This window comes from Physella acuta, unplaced genomic scaffold (assembly GCF_028476545.2).
Source record: "Physella acuta isolate Inbredline_101_S28 unplaced genomic scaffold, ASM2847654v3 ptg000662l, whole genome shotgun sequence".
In the NCBI taxonomy this organism is placed as follows: domain Eukaryota; kingdom Metazoa; phylum Mollusca; class Gastropoda; family Physidae; genus Physella; species Physella acuta.
The window spans coordinates 189,733-203,629 of record NW_026732181.1 but is presented as its reverse complement, the minus strand read 5'-3'; the positions used below and the strand labels follow the sequence as shown (position 1 = coordinate 203,629).

The 13,897-nt window shown below is 36.1% G+C and overlaps 1 protein-coding gene across 2 annotated transcripts in view; it reads right to left on the bottom strand.

The window, feature by feature from the left end:
• The window catches only part of LOC131948861 (sorting nexin lst-4), a 30,233-nt gene extending 20,964 nt beyond the window's left edge, over positions 1-9,269 (bottom strand). For both annotated transcript variants that reach the window (XM_059310563.1, XM_059310564.1), the window contains exon 1: positions 9,215-9,269. In XM_059310563.1, coding sequence (XP_059166546.1) covers positions 9,215-9,229 — 15 coding nt within the window. In that variant the 5' untranslated portion in view covers positions 9,230-9,269. The remainder of the gene's footprint in view (positions 1-9,214) is intronic.
• Positions 9,270-13,897: the final 4,628 nt, after the last annotated feature.

The following is a 13,897-nucleotide window of genomic DNA, read 5'->3' as shown; positions in this document are numbered from 1 at the left end:
AGAGCTCCCCCCCCCCTAAAATGACGTAACACCTCAGCCTACAACCCCCCTCAAAATTGCAGGTTTTTTTAAAACATCGATATTTTTCAAAAATCTTGTCTGAACTCTGTCAAAATATATTATTGTAATCAATTTCTATTACAATTTATTAAAACAGTTTCCTAAAACACGAAATTACGCCTAAAACTCATTTTCTAACATTGCTTTTTTATAATGCAAAAGTGTGACGTCGCACCATCTGAACCTCCCCCACCCTCATCACACACCGTCACAAAATTACGGACCCCCTCCCCCCTATGAGTGTGACGTCATTAAAGGACGACCCTGTAGTGCATGTCGTGACCTATGCCAAGCTCCTGAGACACTCACCAAACCTCTAAGCTAAGAAGCACTGAATTAATTAATGTAGCATGCCATGTAGACTGACTTGTTGTGTTACATCACATACCCCGAACAAAAACTACACATTGGCATTGTGTCATTATTAGTATTAATATTAGCCACTTGGCTTGACAGTAGTAAGTACAGTTAGTACACATTAGTAGTGTACAGTAGTAGTACTAGATCTAGTACAAGTACAGTGATCAAGATTCGACAGTCCTACATCAGTAGTTAGTATTAGTCTAACTATTACTAATTAGTTCAATAGTAGGTAGTAGTTTAAGTTCGATCTAGAATCTAGCTAGTCGCAGTACTATTAGTAGTAGAACTAGATCTATCCACACTACTACCTGCTAGGCTAAATTCTAGGGTAATACTCAATTTTAGCGTATTTCATTCGCCACTTCAGCAATTGCTATAAGAATTGCGGTCCCTTCAGTTTAGGAGTCATTGTGAGTTCATAAAAATGTATTTATAGATTTAAAAAAAGCTAAGTCTAGATCTAGATCTAGTGCATACTGACATTCAGTATTCCAAACTTTGATTTTCTCAAGTTTTGACAAAAGTAAATTATCAAAACTAAAACAAAAATTCATAAAGAAATAGGCCTAGTGTTCCTAACATTTTTGTGTGTTTCGGCTGTGTTTATAATTAAATATGCTCAACTGGAGGTGAACGTGAAGTGGGGAGTAAAATACGCTAAAATTATGTTTTACCAATTCTAGAATCGAGCTCTAATCTATTATTTTAGGTCTATAGAATTTACAGAGACTAGTAATCGTAATGTGAAAGAAAGGCGACTCATTACATTTTGATTTTAGTAGTTATTTTTAGGAGGATTTATGTTTTTGAAAGTTACAAAATTGTTTCATGTAGGCCTACCTGTTTTTAAACAATTCTAATCAAAATTGTTAGTATTAAATAAAGATAAGCAATGTTTTCATCAGAAGCAAACGAGCTCGTTTTTTTAACAGCCATCTTGTTTAAGTTTAATTTTTGTTTACTTAGAGATTCAGGGGAAACCAGATGGCCGCTGTAGTTTATACATATAAGTAAAGTTTCCCTTTCAAACCTGACGGTCTATGGGGCAAGTGAAGTAGAGTTCACTTGTTTCTGTGACCTCTGCATGCATATGAAGAGATAGTGTGGTCAGCACTATGCCCAGCCGCCTTTACTCTCCCTAACGTGAGTTGGGTACCCATCAGAGTTGGGTGGACTCAGGGACGGTCTACTGACTTGAACCCAGATACGAACTCGAGACTTACGGGTTAGCAGTCCAGCTCTCTACCGCTAGATCACTCAGTCTCATTTATATATATAACAAATGGGTAATCTATCGTTTTAGGTACGTAAAATCATGAAAAACAGGTGACTCCTTAAAATTTAATAATTACTTCACATTTTTTAGGAGGATTTATGTTTTGAAAAATACAAAAATGTTTCCTTGTTTCATTTATGTACCTTCTTTTAAACAATTGAATTAAAACTTTTCAATAATAAATGAAGACTAGCAATGTTTCCAACAGATGCAACCATGCTCATTTACTATAGCAGCCTTCCTGTTTAAGTTTTTTTTTGTAAACTTATAGCGCAAGATTCAGGGGAAGCCACTCTAACTTACAGATGGCCGCTTTGTATATAGCAAATCGTGCTCGCAAACAGTTCAAACACTGCTGTTTAAAGTTAATTTCTTGCCTCTATTTGATATATATTATATATATTTAGCCATTGATTTAGGTTTATTTATTATTCATTTATCTATAATATTTGACACAAATATATCACAATATACTTTATATACTTCTATTGAAGCCTTGACAATGAGGTAACTTTTTCGTACATTACTAGCCGCGGGCGATTTTAACTACCTAAAACTAAAACGATAGATTACCAATTTTTAATTAGACTTCATTACAGTACACCTACATCACATCTTCATCTACATTCTACTAGAAACAAGATGACATTTCTAGAATCTTATTCTTAATCTAATAATTAGTAATAATCTAACCTAACAAATAGCTAGATTCTAGATCTAGATTCTAGAGAAACTCACTAATTTTAAATTTCGTTATTTTTCAATTTCAACATTACCAATGGAAACTAGAGATCAATCTCTAATCAATCAAATACTTAATTTGTTGAAAATAAACTCATTTGGAGCTTAATTACTGATTTTTATTAATTGGCCACTCCAAGCATTGCAAGCTAAATAATCCGTGACAACCAGACCGCCATATTCTTTTCTGAAGAGACGAACTCTGCAGGGTTGACCTTGCAGCTGATTTGATTTTAGCAGAATATGCACAGTACATTTGATTTTATTACCAGATGTCTATTCGTATGGATACTGTCCTCATCAGAATAAAAGTCACCAAATGGAATTAGATCTAGATCTGCATTTTTTAATATTTGATTTAATTTTTTTTAATGGGAGGGTGTTTTAAAAGGAAAACTAAACCCAATAATGAATTTGATGACAATTTCTTTATATTTTATGAAGGAAAATCAACCCAAATTATAATGACTTTGATGAGACAATTGTCTTTGTCAGAGTGAAAATCACAAGTATAAAATATTATGAAATATATTTAAAAATCACAAGCCAGAAGTAATGTTTTTAGACATTTTTATTTATATATAAACCAGTATTCAATAAGAAAAAAACAAAATTATTGACAATTTAAAAAATACAGAATCACTATACAAAATGGAAGATATCAATAGTTTTTTTTTCAATTTGAACAGTGATTTTATTAGCCCTAATTTTAGGATTAATTTTTCCAGGTAGAGATTTATCTCTGTACCCAACCCTCCTCCTTTATCCGGGCTTGGGACCGGCAGGATATTCCCAAAGGTGTTATCCAGGCGGAGTTAAAAATATTTTGCTGAAAAAGAAAAAAAGCGTTTATTAAACAAACTACACCTGGGAGGGAAGTATGTTTTTAACATTACAAACATTAAAATACTATCTGAATTATTAGGGGTAAATAAAAATTTTAAAAATTACATACCTTTTAATTAGACTTTCTGTGAAAAAAAAAGGAGAATTATAATCAACACATTGGTATCAGTAAATGTTGCAAAGAAATAATTTTTATTAGGTTATTAAATTAATAGCTCATGTAGTATAACATTTTTATAAAAATATAAAAAGTGGAAATTGCATAAATTGTATGTGCAGAAAAATGATAAAAATCTAAAAATATTATAAAATAAACAAATTAATAATCAAAAGATAAATCATAACCAACCAATAAAACTAAAAAATTAATTTTGAGATTTAATCTGATAACAAGTGGAAGGAATTGCATGAATAATTATAATAACATAAATTTTAAAATGTATTTTACAAAATTAGGAAAAAAATACACAGCAGAAAAACATATTTAAGAGCAAATTTGCTAAACTAAACAGTTCAAGAAAGAATATATATAATGATGTATGTGTGTGTACTTATTTTACAAGGTGAAATAAATTAGCAATTTAAATAACTAATTAAAGCAAACAGCTAAGCATATAATATCAATTAGAACAAAATAAAAGTGCCAGTTATATTTAATACTTATCTTGCATAATTTATCCTAATGAGCTGAAAATGCAGGGTGTTAAGAAGAGGATTCAGTTTATTCAGTGAACAAAGCAGAGGTCTCCCATCAACAAGTCAGCAACAAGCGACTCCACAGACAGAACGAAGTCCTCAGCATCATCCTCATTATCTGTCCAATAGCTGACTGTATAACGTGCTGACTTGGTCCTGGTGGCATCTATCCTGTTCACTATTCTACCATTAAACACAACATCACTACCATCCGACTCCCACTTGTGAGTCAGAAGGACGCCAACTAGCTCTTCCTTCTCCAAAATTCTTTGCAAAAAGGGTCTCTGCTTGCCATCAACAGTATGAAATAGTGGGTGATCCAAAGAAGCAACCCCTTCTGCCATAACTTTGCGCACCTGAGCTTCGCTTACCGACCGGGCTCTATTTTCCTTTTTCTTCTGAAGCTCAGTCATGCGCCTAATTATGTTAGAGTCTATTTCATGCTGCAATCGCTTGCAGGCTTCCCTTATTTGGGCACCCCTATGCATGGCAAAGGTTACCAAGCGCTCTTGCATGTCTAGAGGTTTCCCTTCCAGCCAGACAAGAGTGTTGTTAAGCTTTGCCTTCAACTTGGAATCTAAGAAACCAATTGATACATTGGGGGCACGCCTAATAAGGTAGTCAGCAATGCCGAGACACCTTTCGGCAAACATATTGTGGGGAGGAACAGACTTAGTGGCATCCAACTGCTCAGAAGTGGGCTTCGAAAGGTCACCCACCAGGTAACGTTCAAGTTGACGTAGAAGAACCTCCTTTGTAGAATCCAACAAGGCCTTCATCACCACAGGGAAGAGCTGTTCATCCCTCGTCACCTGAAGACACACGAGGACTGGGTCGAATTCTGGCAAAGGCTGTTCAAATACATCATGTCTTGTATACATCACAATCTCAGGTTTCTCAATCCACAGTTGAATCCTCTCCCTAGCCCCCTGGAAGAATGGAGCCTACCACAAAGAAATAAAGAAAGGTTTAGAAAGATCTCCTTTAAAAAAAAAAAAGACAAAAATAATTTAGTTGAACAAATACTTACAAGCTCAAGGTTTGACCTCTGAGCCACATTCTGATAGACAAGTTTCATCCAGGGCCCTGTGATGATCTTCCCTATCAGGCCAAGCGCTTGTAGTTGCACCATTGCTTCAGGTTTGGAAAGGTCGCTCAACAAATTCTTGCACACTATCTGGTTCTTGCTATAGAGCATTATGCAATTGTTATTTTATTTTTTTTTTTTAAATCTTTAAATTAAATAAATATAAAATTAATAAATACTTACTTAGCAAGAAAGGTCCTCAGAAGGTCAGCATGCTTTACAACAACTCCAGCCATGTGAAAGAGAACTTGCAGCCTATTCCCAACGTATCTTACAAATGTTCCAGTGGGTACTTGGTGTTCTCTTAAAAATGCCTTAAAAACAGCAGGCTCTCCTTTGTGACTGTATCTGTTGAAACAAAAAAAAAAGATTAAAAAAATCAATATAAAAAAAAAAAAATCAATAAAATACTGAAAAAAATATTTAAAAAAAGAGCCCTGTGGAAAGAGTTAATTAGTGTAGTAAAAATATCAATCATCAATAACTAAAAAAAAATCTGGAAAAAACATGCTCACCTCAACTTTGAAACATTAACAATAATGTCAACAGCAAGAGCGTTGCCCTTACCAGAAGCAGCTTTCACATTCAGCTGCTTATCCAGAGTGGCGAGACACTCTCTTGCTTTTGATGCCACTGTGTCCAACGGGTGCACATTGCAATTCAGCTGTATAAACTGCATCTCCAGTTCGTTTTGCAATGCCTCCACTACACAGGCGTTGACCTTGGCCCTGTCACTTAAGCTGGCTTTACATTTCTCCTGAAAAATAGATAATACCTCTACTGGTGGTAACTGCATGAAGTCACCGTAGACTGACGCCCACTCCTTCAATGAAGCAATGATGTGTCCACTGTAATCTTCTGCTCTCCCACCAGCAACTCTTGCAGTTGAAAGAACATATTTATTATTGCCAGGTTCTGTAGAGACAGAAAAAGTGTTCAGGTGCTTTTCAACTTTAGTGGTGGCATCAAATGCAATACTGGCTGACCTGCAATTCTGAAGAGCCTCGCCAACCTGGATGAGCGCCAACACTCCAGGCTCATGAGCCATCCTTGTCGTACTTGAGCGATGGGGCATGCGTATTGGCTTATCTGGGGAAAAAACATGTGCATAATACCGAACAAGACCACTAACCTCCTTGACTGAGACGTTGGAAATCACCGACATGTATGTTACCTTTCTCTCTGACAAACCATATGCACGTCTAGATGGCTCCTCCATTTCTGCTGCAGTCAAACTGTCTAACTGGTCAGTAAGCTTTATGTTGTCTTCCAGCAGCCTTCTATTCTCTCCTTCAATAATGTCCAGCTGTGCCCGTAGCCTCATATTCTCTGCCAAAACTCTTTCCTTTTCTGTCATCACCCTGTTGATCACGCTTTGGTAAGACTCAGCTGCTGACCTATTCCTGTTTTGCAAACTTAACACAATGTCATGGTTTTTAATCATTGTTCTATTGAACTTACTCAGCAACTTACTATTCCTGATCTTGAATTGCCTAGCAGTTTCAACAAGCTGCGCAGTCCTATCTTTTTCTGAAGCTTTCTGTGATATGCATGCTGCCTTCCACTTTTCAACCTCAGCCTTTCTTCTTACCAATGACTGCTGCAAAACTTTTATGTTAGACAATTTTAAACGTCTACATTCCTTTCTTAAAGATCTCAATTTACTCTGTAAAGTAAGAATTGACTTATTCCTTACCACACACTTGGGACATCTCTCTTTGCGTAAAGAGTAGCTAGCAGTTGTCTCTGCCTTGGAGTCGCCCTCAGACATCTCTACATCTACAAAAACTGTATCATCATGTAAAACAGCCTGGGAAGTCGAAGGACCTGCAACATCTAAGAGGCTACTATCTTGATCACTTACCATTGCAACATTCAACTCACTCACCTCCGAGGTAGATACATCTGAAAAACTTACATCTTCACTTCCAACAACTACTCTCTCACTCAGCGACAGATCATGGGCTGTGGAGTCATCTTCCTCCAAGGGTTGGAAAGCAAATGGCCTGTTCAAAATGTCTACAATCCTGTCCCAGTTTCGATGCAACCACTTTCTTAGGCTATGGACATCTTTCAATAACTTTGTAACTGCATTATAAAACCTCTGAAAAAGAATAGAGTCATTTATATTTACCAACCTCAGTTCCAAAGCCAACTGCCTACACTTTTCAGCCTGACTCCTTTCACGGTTGAAATGCATAAACTGAACAACATACCCATTCAACAATGGCGTAGAATCTGTAAAAGTCTTAAGAAATGTGTCATAGTTACTAACAGCCTGTGAATTCATTATGATTAACTTAAATGTTTGTGTAATAATAAATACAACAAAGCACAATAAATTATAAATTGATATAATATGAGCAAAAAGATACAAATTAAATCAACAATTAACTAGCAAAGAAATCTCTGAATATCAAAAAAATTCACATGAAATCAGAAAGCAGCATAAACGAAGGCAATATGAATATAAAGAAACAATTCTAAAAATATGAGACTTAGGGCTAGATAATTGATTAATAAATAAATCAGAATAAAAAAAAATCTGTCAAGTTAGAAATAAATAGATAAATTAATAACAGAATTTAAATATGAATAAATAAAAAAATTAAAATAAAATCAACAAGAATTTTAAAAAGATTTAACTATTGCAAAGTCAACAAATTAGCCAGCACATTAACTAAATTGTTAAAGTTAATTCAAATAGGCCTAGGCCCATATAAAAATAAAGTTGAATAAAAATTCAAATAAGTATATATGCAAAATCTAAATTAAATATGCCAAGGCTTATTATGAGCCTGATAGTAATATAAAATCAATTAGAATTAATTTTAAATTAGTCTATGCTAATGTCATCAAAGAAGCAAGCAGGATAAATATTAAAATAAATATTAAATAAGCCTAGCTTAAATCATCTAAAATAAAATAAAGTAGGGCCTATTGACCAACAGGGCAGGCCTAAAATTAAAATCTCAAAGCAGAATCAACCTAAAAAAAAAATTATTACTAGATCTATTAGACTACTAAGAGAACTAGACCTAAAGTATAAATAATTAAGAACCTAGATCTAAAACTATTTTTATAATTCGTAACTAAAGTTAGATCAAGGGCCAGGCCCTAATAAAAATTATATAAATAGACCTAAACTAAGAATAAACTTAAACTAATTAAACTATAGCTAAAACTAAAATGACTAATGTAATAGTTAAATATCAAATCAATCACGATCAGCAAACATAAAAAAAAAAATAGTCAAGTTGTAGGCTAAACAGTATTTTTAAATGAATAAATATTAAATAATGTAGATCTAAGTATTAAGTATGCATCAAATACTCTCACCAATACCAATCTGAAGGGTAGATCGATGTGTTTCGCGGGCTTTTATAGGCCTAGCCTTGTAAGATACCTATCATCACCTGGCCAGGTAAAAGATCAATAATGATTCTCAATTAGCCTAATTACGCAGGAAATCAAGGCCAAATTGTGAGCCCAATTGAAATAATATACAACCCTTTTAGCGTCTATTGCGCATACTTCCGTTCAGCATCCATCACAATAGCGATGACGTCACAATAAAAAATTACGTGCTTTCAGTGACCTTTTTTGGGCGCCGATTTCTTAAAATGGTTATAAAATAATTACAATATTTTTTCACTAAACGATCAGTCTAATAATAGCCTACCGTACAGTGCCATTTGGACACCGAACAGACCATTATTTAAAGTTTTTAAACAACTCAAACTATACCCATGTTTACGTTTGACCTACATTGTCGGAAGCAAATTTTTTTTTTTTTTTCTGGCAAAAATAGCTTTGTCATCTTCAGATAGCTTAAAATACGCGAAAAAAACGCCATTTTTCGCGTGATAATTATTTTTAAAGTTAATGTTAAGGTGGTCTCTCGAACAAAGCTGAAAAAATTGCCCAATCGTAGGCCAAGGTGTGGTAGCCATGTTCTGGTTAGCAACCAAGGACGCTTTCGAGTTAGCGAGCCTCGCTACATAATAGATCCACCCCTAAAAGCGGTAGATCTGTACCTCTATTAACAAACTAAATTATTTATGTTTTCGAAATTTTACTTCCTGAAACTAGTAGACATTAAAATAATAATATGTAAACAAGTTGTTTGTTTACATTTCGTTTACCTGAATAGCCGCCATCTTAGATCAGCTGCTCAACGAACTGCCACCTGTGAACTGCTGTGGGAAGTAGGGGAAGTAATCGGGAGTCAAAAGGCCTAATGAGGAAAAATACATGCGGCGTAAAAACGGTCAGTTAAAAACCAGTCCGAACAAAATAAAAATATTTTCGGAGGAGGGCGGCAGGGCCGGGGCGCTACCTATAAGGCTAATTAGGCGGTCGCTTATGGCGCTATTCATAGAGGGACGCAAAAAAATGTGAAATCGCCATTATTAAAAAATACCTATTAATTAATAACTTTGATTGTATTATATAAACTATAGACAGGGAAATATACAATGACGTAGCCCTTTTATTTCGGCGCCCTGGGCGAACAATCAATTTTGCGCCCACTCCACAAATTAGGCCTATACAAACACAGTTATTCACGCAGGTAAAAAGCGCCCCCCCCCCCCAAGCATCCGCTCATTGGATGGGTCGGGGCCAAGGGCGGAACTACAGTGCCACCAGATCCCGCAATGGGGGGGGGGGGCCTTTAGGGGCACACAGCCGACCATAATCAATTTTTTATAGTTAAAAAAAAAATTTCTTGCATTTTTACTTTCTCCAATATACGAGGTATAGAGAAAGTCTTGTAATCGTGCAAAAAAAAAAATTAATAATAAACCGGGAGTGATCTCCTCTAAACTTTCTCGAATATTCTTATATAAAACAACAGGGGATGAGAACTCCATTTTATATACTTAAAGTTTTTAAAATAGAATAAAATCTCGTAGAAAAAAGAATTGCACACCAAGTAAACGGCAAATAAAAAGTGCATAATAGAGCGCAATATTATTAGTGCTTTATAAATTTACATGCGTTTTAGAGAAATCGGAAATAGCGTAAATTACTACTTCCAGTCAACGGAAATTACTCAAAATTTAACAGAAGGTAGAGGATTAGATATTTTACTTACAAGTGAAATTTCATTTATCTATCTGAAATAGTACTCAAGTTATAGGCTTTTGAAAAATTCAAAGTAGAAAAAGTACCACTTCCGGTACCACTTCCGGTTATCGGAAATCGCTCAAAAGTTGATACGGATCTACGATTTTGATAAAATACTTATATATACGGTACTCAAGTTATCGTGTTTACAGACACACAGACACAGACACACACACACACACACACACGGACAAGATTGCAAAATTATGTTTTTCCGTATCAGTGAGGTGTAAAACGTCGAGATTTGTAAAAATCTCGATTTTTTTTTTTGCACGATTACGCACATTTTATTTGGCGTTCACTTGGTGTGCAATTTTTTTTACGATATTCTATTATATTAAAAAAAAATTAAGTAATTTAAAAATCATGTCTATATTCCGAGTTGCCATCCCACGTAGTGTTATATAAGAACGAGCCGACCCGCGGCGTATCATACGCCGCTATTTAGTTGTTTTATTTTCTACTTTTCAGTAATTCATAATTTGTGAATTCGACATTACCAATGCTGCCACTGAAAATATTTGCTTTAAAACACTAACCCCCCCCCCTTCCCCTAACCCCGACCCTACACCCCCCCCCCCCCCCCCCCCCCCCCGTGAAAGCAGCCTCCTCTTAGTTATTTCTTAGTTACCTCCTGTAAGTTTAAAAACGAACTAAATTATCTGCCACTAATAGAAACCCGGCTCTACGATTTGTAAACATTTGGAGTGAACACCGCTCATCAGACAATGTGGGGGTGGGGTGGGGGTGGTAGTGATGGTGATAGTGATAGAGAGAAAGAGAGGAGACTGCAAGGAGGCGCTTGCAGCTTGTTTTCTAACGGCTCCCAGAAGAGAATTATATATATATATATTCGAGAAAGTTTTGGGGAGATCACTCCCGGTTTATTTTATATCATCAAAGAAATAACCAAAGAGAGTCCAAGTCTTAGGCCACGTGCAACAAGACACAATTGCCCAATCTCAAGAAAGGTCTTGTTTCCAAACTTTTGATATTTAAAGGAATCCAACAATCGCCATACGAAGCCTTGCTTGGTTGTACAGTAAAAGTGGGACTTAACACTTCAAATGTGCCAAGACAGGCTCTTGATAATTCTGTTACTGAGGAAGATCTTGAGAACATTAAACAAGAAATGGAGGATGCCATAAATGCAAAGACATCCTCAGCTAACTGCTAACACATCTGCTGCTGTGGCAGAACAGATTATGTGTAGTTTGTGAAGAAGAATGTAATGCAGTCCATTCTTGTGGATCCTGTGGCAACGATGCTCGTGCAATTTGAGGAATAGTTAATGAAGCAGACGAATGGTACGAAGGGAACATTACTTGCGATTATGATTATGTTACAATGAAAAAGAAATAAAGAACAGTTAAGCAGCTCATAATAGCTTGCAAATTCAAGGTGTGAAGATGCAAACAAAAGCAGATACAAAATGTAAACAATCTTTAATTGATAATCAATAAATCGGGTAAGCCGGGGTAATTCCACACACTATATACTGAATACTCTCTATTTTTAATGAGAGTAAAGTTTAATTAAAAGTTACTATTCCCTGTTTCTAAGAGGTCATTTCTTGTAATTTCTGATACTGTTAGAGAAGCGTTCATCTACAATCAGAGCAAGAATTTTAATTTTATCTGCATGTATCTTCAAAGACCCTTACGTAAGTACAACCCCTGCACTTTTTAAAAAATAGTTTATTTTGTCTTATTTTTATTTGTTGTCAATTATTTATTGATTTTATGAAAGCTTAATCATTTTTGTTAATAGTAACAGTTAATGATGCTAGATTCAGCCTTTAATTTAGAACCGGAAAGCATATTAGAGCCGGCGTTTGGGGGTGGCGAAAGGGGCGGCCGCCCCAGGCCCCGCGCTTGGAGGGGCCCCGCGCTTCAGCATCGTCACTATTATCTGAATTAGTTTGTAAACTTAAATAATTGTAGCTGAATTCACTTGTGAAAAACTAAATGGTCGAATGCCGACGTTGTTGATTGATGTAATTGAGGCCCTGTTGATGCTAGTGAGTTATCACCCACCTGAACTGGGACAGGCCGTAAATTATAGTCACACACCTCCCTGTGTGAAGGGTATGATCGCCTCGCATTTGACCTGAGGTGACTGGGGATGGGTGGACTAGAATTAGCTCCCGACCTGACCAGGGAGGAAAATTTGGAAATCCCGTAATCAGATACCCTATTGTATGCGGGCCGATGAAGTTTTGTAGTGAACAGACGGGATGCCTGTAGTAAACAGTTAGTGAACGCTAGTCCTGACTTTCTTGTTGTAGGTAGGTGTCGTCTATGTAGGCTTCTTGTCTTGGTATAACAAAATTAACATTCACTGGCGGGCATAGGGGCGGGGTCCTCATTAGGATGGGGGGGGGGGGGTACCAACAGGGTGATTTATTATTTATATTTTTAGAAGAAAGTAAAAGTGTTGTTATGTTGTGTCATCTTAAAGATTCATGCGTTCTCAAACATAATTATTAATTTACCGAATTCATTCAATTTGTTATATACAATAGTTTTCAATGGTGCTGACATAATATAGTCATCGTATTGTCCGTGTCGCACAATTAGTATGGAGGAATGGGCATCGTTGAAGGGCAGAGATATGGTAGTCATTATTAATAAACGCACATTTTTTATTGTAGGATATCCTTTACAATAGTTAGGAGCAATGATTTTGGTTTAAAATATTGTATGGATTCTAAACAAATTTTGAAGTCCATACTGTTTTGATACTTCGGGCCGAGTTTGCTTTATTGTAAAGTTGTCCTGATTTCTCACACGTCTAAAATACCGGCATTCACGGCGGCCCGAACAGGCCGTCAGGAAACTCATAAATAAGGTGTATTTGGCTGACACGTCGTTTTCTCCCTAATTATAGTCACGATTCTTCTCTTGTGAGACCTCGATCATGGCCGGTAATTTAATACTTGTACGCTCTACAAACACAAACCTTCTTCGGTCAGAGATCCAGTAACGTAGTAGTAAAGTAGTACTCGAACTTTGAGATTTGTTTCTTAGGGTTTGGTAACCCAAGGCATAGATTTAAATACTCAGCTATCCTTTAGTTCACCCCACCAGCAGCCACCCACCCCAAAGATTCACCCTACACTGAGCGTCAGTGATTACATTTGAGAATTATTTCTTTTGGATATCCATAAACAGAGTGGGTTTTCACGATTCGTAACCAGTGTTAATTCACGATTCGAGCTAAGTCCAAAATTTACTACACCTCTCATCACTTCGACGTGAAAATTTGGGAAGTTGTTGTGAATATTCCTGGGGAGGTTTCTGCGGGAAAAAAAATTCTAATTCGCAGGGGTAGCGCCCCGGCAGGACGCGATTTGTTTTTTTCTCTATATACGGTATATAAAAATAAAAGTCGATTTTGGTTTGACAGCGCTCACCCTATAGCCTTGAGACTTTATATTGTTCATTATAAAACTCTAGGGAAGGGTTCTGTAAAAAATCATTTTTAATTTCACAAGAGCGGCGCCACAGGAGGGTGCGATTTTTCTCTATGTATGGTATATAAAGATAAAAGTCGATTTTGGTTGGACACCATTCATCCAATAACCTTAAACGTTTGGTGAGTTCATTAGAACACTCTTGGAAAGGGTTCTGTAAAAAATCATTTTTAATTTCGCAAGGGCGGCGAAATTCAATTTTTTTCTATATACGGTATATAAA